We start from the raw sequence: 19,453 nt of genomic DNA, 5'->3' as shown, positions 1-19,453 counted from the left end.
TCCCATTAAAATAGAACATATAATTTAAAACAATAATCATAAAATATGTAGCAAGTAACAGGATTTATTTATGAAGAGATAGAATAAGATAGAACAACTGCCACCCTCGCACCGCATAAAATATAGCTTTATTATCAATTTGCCCAACTATCATGTAGCAATATAATAATGCCCGTGCAATGTGATAAATAATGAAGTTAAGATAGTTATTAATCACTTGGCCCGATAAAGCTAGACATTATTCATAATGCTCGGGCATTATAAATAATGCCCGAATTAATCACATGGTCCATAACATGTATAAACAAAGGCTTTATTCTTTTCAGTACGTCGTTATATGTATAATAATGCCGGGACATAATAATAATGCCGGGACACTTTTTCACACACGGTCGGTTAGCCCCATTTTAAGTTATTAATTAACTTGTGTTATGGGTGCTAACACAACTGATAAACTACATATAGCTACATATATACATATTTTAATACATATGATAACACCCAGACCAACGGCCAACAAGCATGCTCATCACACAAATGTCGACCGAACCGGGAATCGAACCCGGGACCTCGGGTTCGGCAGTCCGGCATGGTGACCATTGCGCCATCGAGGTCGTCAACATCACGTCGTACTTGAACATCATGAATAAAACTTCCTATTCTTACTGAATGATGACCAACATCATATACGTCATTACGTATTGCTGATATAATGCACGCGTGTCCAGTCACCAGTGAAATGAAACGTGTCTACGCGTGACGGTGTGACGGAGCGCAGGATTCCGTCCGAGCGCCTCCATTGACACCGCGACATCTCCAGACGTTTGTCGCGGGAGATTCGCGAATCTGTGCTAGTTACGTAACACACCAGTATCTAGAGCTCAGCAATTTGTGCAATTGACTAGTCTCTATAGTGACTGGCAAATTGTGCTTGAAATATGTATTAAAGATTGTTCTTACGCAAGTAGGTAGCCGTCTACTGGTGTAAAAGCTGCAGCATACAAGAATGAAATGAAGCCAATAAAAGCGTTTATAATGATGATAGTACGCAAACAGCTTTGCTCTTATACCAACAAGTGTATGGTCAATAAATCGACTTATTTTGACCGAAAGTGGGCTCCACAGCTTAAAATAATCCCCATCAATGTTGCACTTGCAGATTCAGAGGAGTACTCTGGGATGGTCTATTGGTAACACGTCAATAACCACGCACTGTCTAGCATAAATATTCGGTGTTACCATAGAGTGAAGCATAGCTAGAAGTACCACTGTCCACTAACGCCGTCTTTCAATGAAGAAATAAATGGAAGAGATCTTATTATTTTTGAACATTATAGAAGACTGGAAGTTATGATTTCCTGAACTATCTGATGAATTCCATTTTGATTTATGTTTTTTTACCCAAAAAGTGTAAACCTTCTGCATGTATTCGTGTATCGTGAACGTTTTGCCTCGTCTGCGAGTGCACTAGACTGTGGGTAATAGTACTACGGGCTTAGCAGTTGGGGAGAGGGGACTTTTTTATTTAGAGACAATGGAAATACGTGGTTCTATCTACACTACACTAAGTACAACCCTTCGTACTTACATATACGAGTATTTTACCCTTGCACTATGAAATACTTCAAAAATCTATCCAAGTTAAATAACTTATTTAAATATCAAAAAGGACACCAATTTGTGGACCGTTCAAACTATTCTTGAAAGTGTAATCAAACTAACTCTAAATTATGCCGAAACTTACTTTATAAGTTACTCTGCCCAAGTTTAAGTGAGAGCAAACAAAGTTATCCATTGAAGTGACTTAGAAAATGCTTTTAAGATAGAGAAATATATTGGGAAATCGGCGGGATCTTTAGACAAAGAACTAGTGTATATTTGTGACGTGATAGAATATGAGCATTCCGTCGTTAGCACATGGTTGTTCACAACAATAACACGGCAACGGCTTGAACCCGCAGCGCGCGCAGTCCGGTCACGCGCGCAATAACTACGTGCTTTATGCTAAGTTTTACATAAAAAAATATAATGCTGCCGTGTGTGTCATGTTAAACAGATGTTAATAAAGGGTTTCCAAAACTATGTATTATTTAAGAGCCGTTTACGGAAGGCAAAAGTCAAATCTTTGGCAATAGTATTGAATAATAATATAATTAACGACTTCTTTGGTCTCCTATCTTCTCTTGAAAAAATCATTTAATTTCCTCACAGGTAAAAATGGAGTTAGAATTTCCTCGTTGCTATGTGCTCTAACTAATTGAAAGCAATTAACTGGCTTGTCGTAGCAGTGTGACAAAGTAACCAGTTCCCGACTGTTATACACTACAATGCAGTATACGATTCAATGTAACTACCGCGTTGTAGTTGTTAGCAGTCTTGCACTTGTCGACGAAGTGGATACTGGCCTTTTATACACGTCTTTAAAAGTTACTGGGACTAATCTTCGGAATCTAGAAAGAATATAATAGGACCATCTGGTCCTCAGACTGCTGTATTTTAGTTTTTATCAACACTATTTGGAATGAATTAATCACATTGATGAAAATCCTTCAGAAGAGCAAATATTTGAGCTACCTAGAGTTTTTCTTCAATAGCAAACACTTTTAGTAAACCCGTAAACCGCTGAATAAAAAACAAACGAACTGACCCGTCTATAACATACTTCAGATGAACCAATGTACAGGGAGATTGCAAGAGTATTGCAATTTGTTTTTAGGCAATTAAGCCTATTGGGGGCAGAATTTTCTAAGCATTCTGACTTGACCAGATTGGACTCTCTTTACTTATTAAACCGCTTTCACTATCTGTGTGTTTAACAGTTCTGTCTATATTTAAGTCTGTAATAATTTGACCATTTTGAAAACATGAAAATAATGGTGCCTCCGTGATTTTCCCTAGTAAGCCTTCTGAGTGTTCTCATGTGGTATGCCTATCTGATCCGCAGTCCACACACGTTCGGCGGACACTGACGGCCGAGGCATTGTACCTCTTACGGCCCGGCCCGGACTAACGACCGGCTGCAGCGCCCCACTCTTCAATTGATCATTGTTCTATATGTTTAGTGATCCACTCCATTCGTATTACTAATGTTCTACCCAGAGGGTGTTCAATAGTTTACATCTGAACTGAAAATATCTACCACCTATGCAAGCTTTTAATCAAGAATTATTTTATGTCCATTTCTAAAGTACTGTTGTAGTATTTTTACGTAAGATTGACATGGAATTGGTATTTATATGGCTATTTATCTGGTTAGCCTTCAAGACGGCTAGATGGCTAAAAATAGCTCAAAAGGGTTCACTTCGTGTCGGCTGGTATTGAGGCAGTGATCGTGAAATTTAATAAAATTGTTGTCATAAACAAACATTTTTCTAATAGATTATAAATCATACCGAGTAGGGAATTAGTTAACCAACATTTTGAATACCACCTATTTTCAAAACAATAAGATTTCGATTCTCGTGACAAGTTACACAGAACTGTTGTCTTCGCAAGTTACATAAGCCGCCATCTACATAGTTTGGTGAAGTTGCAAGTACAACAACGTCGAGCACCCGTAGTCGCCTGCTAAACACTGAACACCTGGAGCGTCGATAACTAAAACAAATAACTTCACGGCACATAAATTGCTTTCGCAATGTTTGCGTAACAAGCTACTGAAATACATTACATACACGGAGAACACATCAGTGGCGGACTGTGAACAGGCCATACACAAACACTATTCCTCATATAAAAACGTTCGCTTCCCAAATGGATGTTGAGAAACAGCATGAGAAACTTGGGTATGAAATATTTTGACAATATTTTGATTAGAAATCTCATCCTTGAAGGAAATTTTGGAGTCCGTAGTAATAGAAACGGGGTGATAAAATATTTATACTTTACTAGCTGATCCCGCGAACTTTGTATCGTTCAAACCTTTCCTGGACCTCTACAAACATTTTAAAACCAAAACCAGCTCAATCGGCCCAGCCGTTCTCGAGTTTTAATCAGATTAACGAACAACAATTCATTTTTATTTATACTTTATTATTGTAGGCAGACTGTTGACACGTGGAGAGGTTATTTATAGCTTATTATCTGAAACTTACGACTTATAATAAAGATCTGTTCTTTAATTTATTATTGTATAAACGAAAACTTTGATTGGTAGATTATTTTCAGACGCCCTATTTATTGCTTATGACGTAAGACATCGAAGTTTGCGATGACATCTATGAAGTTTCCCTACACATACACTGAAAGCATTTAAATATCCTGGATTGAACGAAAACGAAGCACATACACTTGAACTAACAAATAACTCACTCCGCACATTCAATGTTTTTCTTCCAACTCCAGACTTAGTAACATTAAATACGTTGCCAATGATGCCGAGAATAAAATTCTACGCCAAGACGAGTTTCAAAGAAATGTTGTACTTTCAGATGTCCTCTGTTTATAACTCTGGCTCTGCTGACGATGATCCCGCTGAGCACAGGCTACATAGACTGCAGGATATCCTGCAGGAGATGCCACGAGAACACCGAGCACCCCTCCGTGCTGGAGGTCTACTGCGCCATGTGCGAGGAGTGCAAGCAGCGACGGAGGGAAAGGTAAGCGCACAACAGACCGCCATTTATTTCATTTGTGCTCGGACCAAAGCTTTTATATTACACTATACTGAGTAAGTCAGAAGTAAATTCTTAATATTAGATGTAAAAACAGTTCTCAATTTCGAAGGATGGCAAATCGCACTCCTTCTAGAAGAATGACGCCGACAACTGCTGCGCAATTGGTCAGAATGAGGGATGGCGTGGCCAACAGTGCCGAGGCGCGAAGCAAATATGTGCAGATATCGGGGAGCAAGGCATCCACAGCGCAATCAATAACTGAACAGGACTTGACCCAGGCGTCGAAGCCGGTACAATCGCCACCAGTGCTGCATGTGCACCAGCATCCGAAACCGGCACAGAGAAATGCATACTACGGTCAAATGGGTAAGACAGCTGATGACTACCTAATTGAAGTTTGGAAAATGTTAGGAGTCAAGCTATCAGATCTTTTCCCATCAAAGTTTCCCAAATAAACACCTGCAATAATTAACTGTTATTATTTGATCGCTATATCCTTATCCTTTGTGTAATGATCAGACAGCGGGTACCCGGCGGGCTGTCCGACACCACCTATGTGCGAATCAGAGGAGCAGATACTGGTGTACCCAAACCCGCCTCCCCCCACCATGCCTGCCAGCACCACGACGACGACGACGACCACGCAGCCGACCCAGCCGCCGTGCCCGCCCGTGCACACCTGCAGGAAGAAGAAGCCGAGTATGCAAGGCATGTCCTGCATGCCTTGCATGCCCATGTGCCCGTGCCCCATGTACCCGTACCCGCCGCAGCAGCAGCAGCAGCAGCCGCAGCAGCCGCAGGCCGTGCTGAATCAACCCACCACGGCCGCCAGCAGTCAGGCAGGTCAGGATTACCACTACCTGTATGTCGGACTGCCAAAGAATGTCTTCAATACGAACTAGTCGTCTGTGTACATACTATAACATGGTTGTGCTACGTTAGTTTCATTGTACTTTTTTATGAGATGGATGATAAAAGGTATTGTGTAAAGATATTTCTATATTTTAATAAATAAACATAGTGGCTTTGTATTTATTTCATGATTTGACTTGGAGTTAGAAGTTTCTGTGTGGAACTCATTTTGGGCAGTGGTGCTTCTGCGATGTTTTTGCTTACAGTGCCCGAGGACACGAACGTAACCATTACGTCTACGATAGTCGTATCGTGAGTCCCTGACCCGAAACTAGATAACCTATATGTTACGTCAACAGCTCATCAATTCATTTTGATACTTAAGAGTACTTTGCTACATTATGTTGTGAACTCTACTATATTTTATAAATTATACCTTTATTATTTCGATAAAATACACACATGTACTAAAAAACACAGGAACTTATGCGGTATACTGGTCTTGTTGGTGTTTTTTTTTGCTGTACTTAGATTCTAACAAATGAATCCGTATCGTTAAATGTCAGGTGAAGTCCCCATGCCGTGACAAAACATACGTATTTTACGCGCGTTTGTATTTACGTCACAATGATTGGAACTGGTTCCGCAACTGTGTTATTAATGGATTCGTCAACTGCTATATCAAAGATAGTTTTAATTATGTGACGTTTCGTGTACTAATATATTATCTAATTAAAAGACAACGAGTTTGTTTAAAGGCGTCAGGCTAGGAAAGTACTAGTACGATTTGTCATTTTTTAATTGGTTTTGATATCTAATTCATGGGGGAAAGTTTGAGGTATTCATACATGTGGCTATAAGGAGCTAAGTGAAAAGTGCTTTGTCATACATGACTGTTGTCCGCAAAGGATCGATATGAGGATAAACGACTGCTGAAGGTTTATAACTAATAACTAAGTATATTTTCGGACACAGTAAATTCAATAATAAATGAAAAATTGATTCGTCGCTTTGCAGAAAAGCTTCCATAAGTATTTTCATTACCGGTACAGAGTAAGGCTACTTAAAGGTCCGAGGACCCATAGAGTCAAAACATACAGTAAATTCACTAATTAGGGTAATATATTCTGGGGCAGTGGTGGCTAATAGAATAAATTATTGAGCCAAAGCTTATTGAGGGGGAAAAGGACATGAACATTTAATTACTACGAAGATAGTAGCCGTTGTAGAAATATGAGGCACTTAGTAGCCGAGCTAAATGGAGATGATAAAACTTCTACTACTATACATAATTTGCTACCACAAGATAAGGAGGAAATGGAAAAGGCTAGGCACATGATAAGAACAAATTCCTTTACAGTATGAGAATAATGGTAATTCCTGTCGCAACTGCAGCGACTCATATAAAACTCATCCCGCTTGACACAGTCACGTAAGTGGGCGCAAGTAGTGTGTGTCCTAGCCTAAGTCTAGCAGCCTGCAGCCAGTCGATCACTTGTTGAGTATCGCCATCGATCGCGGCGCTCGTGTGTCATCGGGAACACTCGGTATGTAGGTCACCATAGTTTCGGGATGATACGTCCTAGTATTGTGAGGGAGAATATATAAAACCATGTAATCATCTAATAAAAGTCAGTATTTACTCATCAATTGTCGTGTCATTTACTCTCGAACCTTAACACAAATAGGCCATCCGTACAGTATAACTACTACACTGAATACAGTTTGGAACTATTAGTCACTAGCAAGCAGATAGGCCGTTTTACAAAAAACTATAGATATATGCCACAGGTTTCAATCAAAGGCCAGTTTCCAGGAATGAATTCAAATGGTTATGAATTCAAAATTAAATAATACGAATACCAGTAACGTTGTTAATAATATTGTTTATGTAACCTATTTGGTTAAGCGGTTTAACTAAAATAGCTAAAATATCATAAACTGCTAGTTTTCCTTCATACATTGCATTTTCCTGTGGGCGAGGAATATAGTTTCCAATAAAATTGACATACGGCAAACGAATATGACTATGAATTTTATTTGTACTTCCGATTAATCTACACTACAACCATAATATTATCTCTAGCCGAAAACCAAATTAGCCGAGTAGAAGACCCTGCAAGTGATTGATAAAATACCAGGCAGGTCTTCAATACTATAATAATGATATCGTGCCCCAGTCGACTCGCACAATACACTATAAACTATAAAACAATAACTTTAAAGGCAAACAATAGTCGTCAATAAAAAGTAATGCTCCGAGGTTCGTGAGCGGCGCTCGTAAGCGCCACCAGAGACCCTCCACGGGCCTCGTCTTATATCTATCAATATCTTTACTACACCCTTATAACATAAACCTACTTTTAAATTCAAGAAACAAATTGATCGAATTCCTACAAATGTACTTGATACAGGACGACAGGCGTTCTAATTTCACACGTAATCGGAAGGACCCATCTGGGACAGGCGAAGTAACGCGACTTAACATGTATGTCGATAAGGACGGACGGTGACTGATTGGATCTGGCTGCAAATTACCCGACCAAAGGCACATTGAGATGAACGCAATTATTGTAAAAGTGAAAAAAAGTTCATTAAGAATTTGATTGAATACTAATCGATTTATAAAAACTGAATGCGATTAGAATGTTCTGTAGACCAATCAATCACAAATTCGTAATTGTACTCAATAAATCGTGACAGAATATAGAGCACTCGTCCACAATGACCCGAATGGACAAAGTTTGAAATATATCAGTACATATTTACAAACGACGTACATGGACAAAGTTTTTTATTACTCTGTCCATCATTGTTTTGTGTGGATCGATATATTTGATCGGAGACAGCGAACTATCAAACTGGGTGATCTTTATTATAAGTAACAATAACTTCAAATAATCGTTTGATGATAACACCGACTCTAACATTTCTCGCAGAGAAGTGGCAGGCTATGGACGCAGTTGTATTTAAAATATACTCCTTCCTTTATGCCAGATAAGTTATTGCTGTCCATTTGGCCATCAAGTCAGTCTGCAAGCATGGATCTGTATCAATTTGTATAGTATGCCATCATATCCCAACATAACCGTCTTTATGTACCTCACAACTAACCATTAACATGTTATTGTTGGGCTACGGCGCCGGGTACCTCGCCTCTAATTTCAATTTTCAATGGACGTTAAATTGATAACAAGGATCTTCGTACACAATGAAGGATTTAGTATCAAACGCAAACTCGATAATTAATTAACAATTATTATTGAAAGGATTTTGTTTTTGTTGCGGGAATTTTCCTCAATTTTCATTGTGCAGCGGAAAATAACTAACCACTGAAGTTTAAAATTGCTGATTTTATCTTGATTAATCACTTGTTTAATTAAAATGTAAAGTAGTACAGAGTTGAACAGCACCATGGAATGCATACCATATAAAATCCTCCTGGGCGGGCGCCTTATTTGAGCACCATATGCGGAGTCCTGCTCAGCATCAGGCACACAGGTTCCTATTATAATACCCATCGCCACCATACCACTAGTCCGCACACACATCAGAAATTCACTATCACCTCATATTAAACATTACACTTGAGGACAAAAAAATGTCGCACACATTATTTTAAAAAGTCATCACTAAATGGGTACGATAAAGTTTGAATATAAAGTTGAGCAGTGGGACGTGCGTTCGGCGTAGATGTCAGAATGTAACTGGCTGTGGTTTGTTACCGGTGTGCTAGGTCGCGAGGTTCTCGTCACATTTGGCACGCAACTCGTGACGTCACGGCAGGCCAGCGCGCGTCACTTGCCCAGGACTACTTGGGCCATACCTGCCTTGAGCGTGCAAATAAGGCGATATTTATAGAGCCACTATACACAAGCGGAAAACTTGCCTGACTTTTACGTTTTTCTTTGCGTTGACAAAGGGTCCATAATTCACGACTTGGCATGACTATTTCTGGTTCAACTGGTACTCTTTGTAAGGTGACGTCAAGATGTTAATGAATGCTAATAGAAGAATTATTCGATGTCGAGCTTAATGAAATCCTTATAGCGTTATTTGTATGCATAAGGATGCAATGAGACCAAAAATAATACATCAGATATACGGTTGGTGGCGTGTGTCGCAACATGATATGTCAGTCACGCGCCTGTGAGGGAACTTCTGACGGCAACTTAATGAAATGAAAGTGTCCCTGACTGCACTAATAAGATTCATAAGCGAACAACGCTCGTCCGGACGAAAATAGAAACGGATTTCAGTAACTTAATTTACGATGTAGGAACCGGACACAGCCATGGTTTACGTAAACCTTGTAAACATGTGATGATGTTTTTATTTGGAATGAAAAAAACCGTTACTAGTAATTTCTTTGTATTGTTTTGGGTGTATTACGACATTGAGCATACGTCAGTCAAACAGTATAAATCATGTAAGAGCTTGTCCACTACAATATTCTGACAATCATGGAATATAACGATTGACTACTTACATGAGTGTCAATGTTTGTACGCGTACAAATGTATGCTATTACGAACGTCAGGATCATAAACAAAACTTGTGCAAACAGTCAAGGCAATGACATTAAAAGCGAAACGAATCATTTGTCTTTTCAACTTTTAAGTACCCAGTTGCGTAATACATAATATTTTTCAGATTTTCACAATGGAAATAACAGCATCTGAATCAACGAAATATGAACATTACATAATACGGTTCGAAATGACTTGTAGATGACTGTTAGTTGTATAACTAAGTAGGCACAATGGACGAGGGAGAGGCGAAGCTTGGTGAAAGCGGTAGTTAAACAGCCTCAAGCAGGAAAGGTTAGGTGTGAAGGCGTCGCGTGCAGCTAATGTCTGGTCGACCTGGCACAGATCTAATACCCCTGTTATTCAAACCGAGTAGCTCCAACAAAGTGTTTTAAGAAACTTGAATGCCATTCAAGTTTTCTATACAGAAGTAATGTTGAACGAATGTTGACAGACTTGTGTGACCTCGCTGCATGATGAAATGAAAATGTCTGCGCCAGTTACATGGACAATACTGCTCACTTGAATGGCAGCCGAAACATACAGAATACATGTGACGGATCCAAGAAGTTTTTGAGAGTCGTTTCATAACTGCACATTTTAAAGCCCATATTCATTTGCCAGTTCCTCTGTACATATTATATTACCCTATTACACTGCCAAGAATAGTCAAAGTTAAGTCATAAACACCCATTTATGTTGAAGTATATCTTAAGAATATGGGTAGGGGTATGTCACTCCTGAATGGAGTTCAGGCAGTGTCTACCACATCCCAATTTTAAATAGGATATTGGATCATTATAATCTGCAGTTTTGTTGAGCTCAATACAACTTACCATGTAAAATGTAAAACCTTGAAAAATGCATTGAAGAAAAAAAACCTTGTTAAATAATAATACAAAATGAGCGTTCAATTACTGGAAGCACTCGCTCGGTCTAGAAAGGCAGCAAATAAGCAGTAGGGCTCAGCCACGAAGCTTGTTATCTGCTATCAACTTGAGCACATAATGATCACCCTTAAGGGACCGCTGTCATTTGCGCAGCCGTCAATGAGGTACGTCGACACGCAACCGCTAAACCCAGCCTTTCAAGGACAAACTACAAATAAACATAAAGAAAAACCCAGTATCTTAGCTCTGTATTATGAAGGAATAAATGTTATTTATTTTTACATGATGTGGAGCAGAGACCATGTGGTTCTTCCTCTCGTTGATTATAATAATAATTTATTTTTATAACCCTAATAGCTAAGCTATGTTACAACTTGTCTCCATATTTTCTTGGCTTCCTTTTATGTGTTTTTATATGGCTTGGGAAGCTTGGCACCAGGAGCTATTTCAATTAAATCAGTGCTTAAAAATAATATACAAACATCTATTATGTATAAGCACAATTGAAAAAAGGCCTCTCTATACACAAAAGCCATTCAAATAATCTATTATGTAGAGAAGCAAAAGATGGTACGATGTAAAAAGTAATCAGTTGCGACGTAATTTCGGTTATAAATCTTCCGTATCAAACAATTACATTTTCATCTTTGAGCAAACGTAATTCGCCATCATTCATTCGGAAAGCACAATTGTATAACAAATAAAGACCATAAATAAAACGAATACACAAATGAAAATTGTATGCGTACATCGATCGGGCAGTTTTCATTGGCCTCAAGTGTACGAGGAAAGATGAATACGGAACCATTGGTGGAATGACGTGGCTGTCACGGGAAAGTTGGAACGATCAATCTGACCTAGGGAACCCTAAAAGGGACAAATTACTTCAATCTGGGAAGTAAATCAAAGTGATGCGGATTGTCTGAGTCTGGCAAAGTTGCGTTATATTCGTATCCTAGAGAATTAATATGTATGTTCTGTATGTACGAGTATCGTGAGGCAGATGCGGCTCTTGTGAGGCTAAGTAATCACTTGCGGTAACTTACTAGCGTGTTGCTACCAACTTAAGTTTAGGAGCTAATTCGAAAAGATAGCCAACATTAGTAAAATTAACTTGGAAAAATTACACCACTATATGGGCATGTAGGATATTTCTAGACTAGAATATCGTCATGTAAGCGTCGTAGCTAACACCGCTCCCGATATATGCACCAGTAAAATTTTATGGAAACTAAATTTGAATTGTATCGATAGTCGATAGAGTGAACGTTCGCATTGTTTCTCCAAGCGAAAACTTATCGATAGTGACGAGAATAGCACGAATAGAACCTTATTATATGTCATTGAACTGGCATCGTAAATATCTTGAATGAGGTGATTAGGTAGTTTGAATGTAGTGAATTATCTCGAGGAAGGCAAGTGATTCGTTAGTCGCAATTGTACTAGGTATAGCACAGCATGTCGGTGACGTCGCGACAAATTGCCGCCATTATAGCAATAGGGTATATTAATGTACGCTGTGTACGCAAGGGTGATTGTGGTCAACCTATCACTTAGATGTTTGCGTGGAAAGCGTCTCGTGATTATAATGGGTACCTCGGAAAATAACAGTCCACGCGACTTTAATAAGGGAAATATAACCAAGGATAATTTAGCTATATTTTACTGCGTTAGTAGTTCATGTGATGACGGCAAAATAATCGAGTTTGTCTCGACTCGTATAAGGAAAAAGGCGTGCCCTACCGGTACACACCGCTAAGACATACAAAGTCACAAAAAGAATCTGTTTCATTCTTATTTTCCTTGTTGATTATACATTCAGTTTTATTTATATTTTCGACGACGCAGACTGATAATCGCGGAAGCGGATCTCAAAAACATATTTTAAATAGATTTAAAATCAACTTCTTAAAGTATCTCAGAGTCCAAATAAACAAACATTTCTTCACAATTTTAGATAAAGTGACGTAGCTATGTCAATGAACGAACTTCGGCCCATTTCCATAGTGACAGACACACAGACTCGTAAACAAGTGTGTTTGTACAATGACATGCGTACGAGTCACTCCCGGCTTAATATAGACCGACCTTAAGGTCACTGAACCACTGGAGGGTCTGCGAATAAAGAACCATGAGATATGGTAATAACCTCACAATATTGCTCTCTGTCTGGCTGTTTATTGATTTATTTCGTCTGATGTCTAGCTAATCTAATATTAACACAAAAACAAATAAGATGAAAGAAAAATATATATGTGCAGACTCTTTCATATGCAAACAAGATTTTAAAAAGGTCACCTATAAAGCCCTAAAATTCTTAAGTACAAAAGCAATTAACGAAAAAATATTTAGCAGAACTAGGCCTAAGTGTGAATATTATTATAATTATAATCAACAAAGACGTAAAGGAAGAAAGATTGTAAAAGCATTTTAATTATAATTTTGTTTAAGTAAAGGAAACATTTGAAGTGTTAAAACCTAGGCTTTGGTAAGAATAAATACTGAAGAAATTATTCATAACTATGCAAAAGATTTTAACCTTACAATTAGCCCATTGAAAGCAAGATTACCATGACCGAACACGCATAAGTCAAATCAAAAACAAATAAAAACCAAGTTCACAGCTCGATTCCATATATTTCGGGAAGTCGGAAGTCATTACCACTTCACTACGGCCCAAATCTACATTTCAAACTTTCGATATTTACAATAATGTTTTCGCAAATATTTATAGCCAGCATTTCAGTAAAAAATGACTTTGAGATAAAAACCCGCATCATTAAAATTAAAAATGCCGGCTGCGTTTGCGTACGTGTTGAGTACTGTGTACGCGGAAAGTTTGTTCAACAAGCCGAAACTAACAAGTTGTACGTTAGCCATCCCTTTTAACTAGGCAGGCATGGATCTCTGGAGTAATGGCACAAAAGTCTAATAACTCCTGGGTATTGATCAGCAGTTATTGCAATAGGAGAGCTGGCCAGCGGGCCGTGCGGTCGCGGGTCACTCGCTCCAATTAAAACATTTCAGATATCAACGCCTGCGTTTGTAGGGGATGGATTTCGGGTAAATACTGCTTTAATTTTGCGTTGAAGAGCTAGACGAGATTCAGAACTTGGGAGTGGGACGGTTGCAAAGTGCCATTAAGTAAATACCATTAAAACATGAGTCATCTGAGAGAAAAACAAGAGAGATTTCAGAAAAGCGAACGCAATCTAAAATAAAATTACGGTATTCCTCTCCAAAAGCACTCAATCCCTAAATCCGTCGCAAGCCAGTACAGATGTGTAAATGGCGCGACATTAAAACATGACACACGCCAGTTAGCGAGTCGACGTAATTGAAACACATCGGAGCACTCGCTAATGCGACTCATAGAATCCCGCAAAACGCTCGTACGACCGACTTCATTTCAGCGGCTTAACCAGCGGCGGCATGTAGGCCTCCGCTCACTTCGCTTCATATTATGTCATATTTCACAAAAGTTTTCGCGTTTTACACGTCAAATATAATTTGATGGGACCGCATTTTGAATCCTCTTGCGGTTTTATTAAATTTGTACGTTGTAGTTTGTCTGATATGAAAGTTTCGTATCAGTGTGATTGGCTGGTTTATTTCATTTGGGCTTATATCTGATAAAAGGTTTTCTACTAATTGGATGAGCCGATTTCATACAAGAACGTTGCGTACTTACTTTTATTTTATCGATCTTCACTGAAATAGAGTTGAATAGAAGTTGCATTAGCTATTTCTATTTTAATGTTAAGAGAAATATGTTGGAGTGAAGTTTAAACTCAATTTTATGCTCGAGTAGAATGCGCAGCGCTATCGGTGCGCGTTGCTATCTTGCTTCACATTAGTTCAGCTCGAGGTTTTACCGTAAAGGAAGAAAATGGAAGAATTTTAAGCTTTGACTGCGGGCGAAATATTTTCAATGCTTTATCAAAAGTCTGTAAAAGGAAGCCAGTGCACACTACACAGAAGCTTTAGGAATAGTTCCATAAGGAAATATTGCAGAAATTGAGAAAATACCTTTATGCATTTAAACTTTAAGCGATTGAATTTATAGCATACAGAATTTGAAGTATGCGCTGTTAGGAATAAGGCATCAAAAAGATTTGATATTAACAAAAGTTAAGCTCCCACAATGAGTAATGAAGATCTGGCCGCAAGTGATAGGTCCGCTGTCAATACTCGAGGTTCCTCTGGCACCCCCTACATGGGGGGATTACTTTGTTCCGGAACCCTCCTGGTATTAATACGTCACTGGTATCATTTCACGGAGCAATTTCCTTGTGCCAGAGATACATAAGTATTTGGATTGCAAAAATAAAGTCTATTTTTAGGCAGAGATACGCCGTTTGTTAAACAGTTGAATAGCAAATTATAATAAACATAACATTAAATATTGAATCAAGAAAACGATCCTTAACATTAAATAAAAACATCTAAACAACAAACATCTTTAGCCAAAATAATGGAATTTATAAAAACGAGGACAAAACATTTTGAAGCCGGTGCGGAAACTCACAAAGCCCTCAAAACTGGAGAGTTTAAACTGAAGTGAAACGGGAACAATCAGCATAATTAAACTGCCTTTACGCATTATTTCACCTGGCTTTTTAATTTGTCTCTTTATTTTTTGACCTTTACAAAGCCTTTCTATTAAAAGGTTAAAAAATAGACACCAAATTGGTTTTGGAAAATCACCTACCATTGTACCACCCTGTATTTCGGTTTGTAATTCCTAAAAGCCCAAACAATGATTGTGTTTTCCGAAAGGAATCCGGTTTTATTTCGGGAGCGGAATTGCGAGATCGTCATTTATCGGGTCATGGGGCTTAACGCCATCATTGGCAGGCTATGAGTGGGCAACAGCCGCCAAATCACGATCCTTCTCTCCAAAGGGATCAAAAACGACAATTGTAAAATTCTTGCAAAAAATCAGAAGGATAATGTAAAATTCTAGGTATTAACGAAGGTCTGCAGTTTTAAGTCCAGGTCAGAAGAACAGAATTTTAACAATATCACCGAGGCCAGCGTTAACAATGTGGACTTTTAAAAATTGAATTACTATAACAAAAGCTGAAAGTGGAACGCGTCCATTAAAACGAGATTAACAAACACACTATTGAGAAAATACTGAAAAATAATCCAAATATAATATTTTACTGGATAAAGCTTTGCTGTATTAAAACATAAGCGAAGTTACTGATGCTAGTTAAACCAGATGCAGATGAGTTATGGCACACGGATGTATAAGTAACCAGAAATACCAAAGATTGCACATACTAAAACTACAAAAAATATATTCTAAAGCCTGTACAGTCAGTTATGAAACCAGGAGATAGTATAAGTAATGGTGAAGTCAAAGCGATCGATACAATCAAATTAGTATACACATGTATTATATTTATATTGATAGGAAGCATGCAAGTGTATGTGTGTGTGTGAATAAACTTGTATTAGAAAGGGTAGCAGGCCTGATACGTATTGCAAGATTAGCAACTGTTATGCCACGACATAGATGAAAATATATACATACTAAAATCATCTGCTCATTATAATGGAATCTATGAACCCGTAAGAATATAGATTTTCGAATAATTTCAAAATCATGATTTTAGGATCGATCACGATTTAATTCATGCGTTTCAAAAAACTCCAGTGCCACGTGTATCCACGTTAAACGGTTAATTTACAGTGTTATTTTTGACTTGCATTCATAAAATCAACGTAAGATAAAAGAAGCTTTAATTTATAAAGCACTTCCTTAATAATTCACTTATATCAAGATGAATATCACTACAAGAAACATATAAAAAGAAACAAGATTGTGTTACTCCGAGGTAAATGCGTTCCTTATGTTAATATTTTTCATGTCTTGTTAAAAATCGAAAGTATCTGTCAGTTGTGTTGGGAACGAGGAACGATATAAAGCTTTATGTACTTCAAAATACCTGGAAATTAATCTTCCATTACTAGGTAATTAACGGTCTCATTGTGAAGCACGTATTTGTAAATAATTTCCAAGCTAGAACCTAGACACTTTTTAGTTATTTCGGGCTCAGAAACTAGAAATCACAGACTTCAGTCGTTTTGTTAGAGACAAATGGTAATTTGTTCTATCTGAAAATAACTTTAGACTCTTTGATGTACAAACAAGTGACGTTTAAATATCTTTTTTGTCAGACATTACAGCATTACTTGACTGGCACTTGTAAAATATTCATAATTATTAAGTCACTCTTCATTTATTCGCTCTCGTCTCGGAGCGACAGTATTTTAATAAAAATATCTTCTACGTTAGCTGCTGAATAACATTCACTTTGTTTCATATACACATAACCTTTTATCCATTAGTGAAATAAAAAATAACGCAACTACTTTTAACCCACCGTATTTTCAAAAGCAAAAAGTTTAGTTATTCATAAAATAACGAACCCTATTCACAAATATGGAAATTCATGAAAAAGGTTCGTTTTTTTTTTAATAATTCGCAGCGGTGTGTAGTGATAAAAGGCGGAAACTATCCGGCGCCGGATGCGGTCCCGCCCGCCCCCGCCGCGCTGCCGGAAGCGGAAATAAAGACACCGAACGACACCTTCGGGCAACGACCGACATACAGCCAGACTCGTATATGCGTACAACTTGTTACTCCGCCTGGGGAGTTTTTTTTGCATATACTTTTTTAAAGACTTCTGTGTAGGACCTCGTTATAGTCAAGCGTTTTGTTTGCGGGGTATTTATTTTGTCACAATGTTATTTACTTATCGGGGTTGATACTAGCCCTTGCGTTACTCAAATAATAATAAATATCAACATGATCAGTTATTAGCACAAATCTATTGAGGTTATAGTGACGTACACCCAGTTGGGTCAATTAACAGGAATCAATGTATCCAGCATAGCCGGACACAGACTACCCCGAGTGGCTAATGGCCGCTGGCTGCAGGCTCTATCGCAGCTTAATTAAATCCACCGGCTAAGGGGCTTCACTTAAGCACCAACTTCACAGATATTTCAAACAAAGGTCCCCAGATGTGAACTTTACAGACGTTCAAAAGTGTTAAAACTACTACGTTACCAGATCAGATGGTACAGAAAAAAACTGACAGAACTTCTGCTGAGAACAAAGGAATAATATAAAAGAGCAGTCGTTTAGAACCGTGAGAAACTGAAGACCGACCTATTTTATTATATTAAGTTGAATTTAGTTTTCAAAGTGTAGAAACTTTAAGAGTAAAGAATAAAATAAATTTCTCACCTAATGTGTAAAAACGATGAAGAAAGAGTCTGTCATTGAGGATATTCACCGACTTATGGGAATGTTGAGATGTAATGCGATCATCTATGTATAATAATTTCAAGCTAATAAAGAAACTGGTAGAAAGATCACGAACAAAAAAATAAAACTTTAAATCTCGAAAATAGGACATTCAAAGGACCCACTGTCCTGAAAAACTTCCAAACTATATGAAATACACACAAATCAGTTCTGAGAAATATTAATTTAGAAACTGGAATGTTCAGATTACACCTGCCTTTCCACAGCTTATTCAGACGTTTTTATTTTAAGGTTGTCTGAAGGAGATCGCCGATTGCGATACACTGGCGTTTATATTGCTCTTAAATAATCATAATTTATAGCTTCTTTTCATTCGACGCATTACTAGTAAAGTACTTTATCTGTCAAAACAATTTTCCTCGTTTAAGAAAACAGAATACATATAAAAGTGTCCATCGTTTGAAGCCGCGTACACAAACAACAAATGGTTTCGACTAAGCAACAATCAGATATTTATGCACCAATAAACCTCTACGGAATGAATATCGAAGATTTTACTGCAAATAAAAGTCGGGAGGACGCGTTCAGGAAATTCCTACAATAACACAACCAAACGAAAATTTCATGTATTTCTGTACCCTTCGCCAAGAATTCGCCTTGAGATACTTTTTTTAAGAAAATACTTCTTATACAATTTTCCACTGTGGGAGTTTTTAATTAAATATAATTGTGTTTGTTACGGCATGCTTTGTTTAAGGTCAGATCGACACTTAGCATTCAGTTTGTTTAATAACGCTATAGTACGGGTAATATTAGTATTATTTAATAATGTCAATCACGCCAAGTCGTGGAATTATTGACTGCACGCAGAAGTAGGCGACCAATCAACACATTCAACATTATAAGTTATGTATTAACTTAATGTTGAGTAAAAACTAATCAAAACTTATTCACAACTCCTCAGGCAGAAAGCCTGTCTTTGTTTTGTTGCGGTGCCGCTTAATCTTAGTCACATTAGTGTATTCTCAGCTGAATAGTAGCTTTTATAACCTAACGTGGTGATTAATATGATTAGTACCTTTGTACCTGGCACTTAACTGTTCAACGATTCATGAAACCACAGTCAGTTAGATAACGTCAGTAAAATTGAACAGCACTGAGTGTTTATTATGAATGAGTAGAATCCGCGACACCTCGCCTGACGGCTATTTGTATAGATAGGAACAACATCAGTTATTGAAGATGTTTGTGTCGGAGGGCGAGAGCGCGGCGACGCGAGCG

General features: G+C 37.9%; 2 protein-coding genes across 2 annotated transcripts in view; one reads left to right on the top strand and one right to left on the bottom strand.

The window, feature by feature from the left end:
• LOC124635392 (E3 ubiquitin-protein ligase ZNRF1) overlaps nt 1-19,453 on the bottom strand; it is an 84,827-nt gene that overhangs the window by 6,302 nt on the left and 59,072 nt on the right. The gene's annotated exons all lie outside the window — the stretch shown is intronic.
• Nucleotides 4,320-5,576, top strand: LOC124635391 (cyclin-K-like). Its single transcript, XM_047171272.1, has 3 exons — nt 4,320-4,598; nt 4,726-4,982; nt 5,136-5,576. Exons 1-3 carry the CDS (start codon nt 4,465-4,467, stop codon nt 5,516-5,518), a joined length of 774 nt encoding a protein of 257 aa, XP_047027228.1. The 5' UTR covers nt 4,320-4,464; the 3' UTR covers nt 5,519-5,576.

This window comes from Helicoverpa zea, chromosome 12 (assembly GCF_022581195.2).
Source record: "Helicoverpa zea isolate HzStark_Cry1AcR chromosome 12, ilHelZeax1.1, whole genome shotgun sequence".
In the NCBI taxonomy this organism is placed as follows: domain Eukaryota; kingdom Metazoa; phylum Arthropoda; class Insecta; order Lepidoptera; family Noctuidae; genus Helicoverpa; species Helicoverpa zea.
The sequence above is the reverse complement of the archived record's forward strand: the minus strand, read 5'-3'. Positions and strand labels throughout refer to the sequence as shown.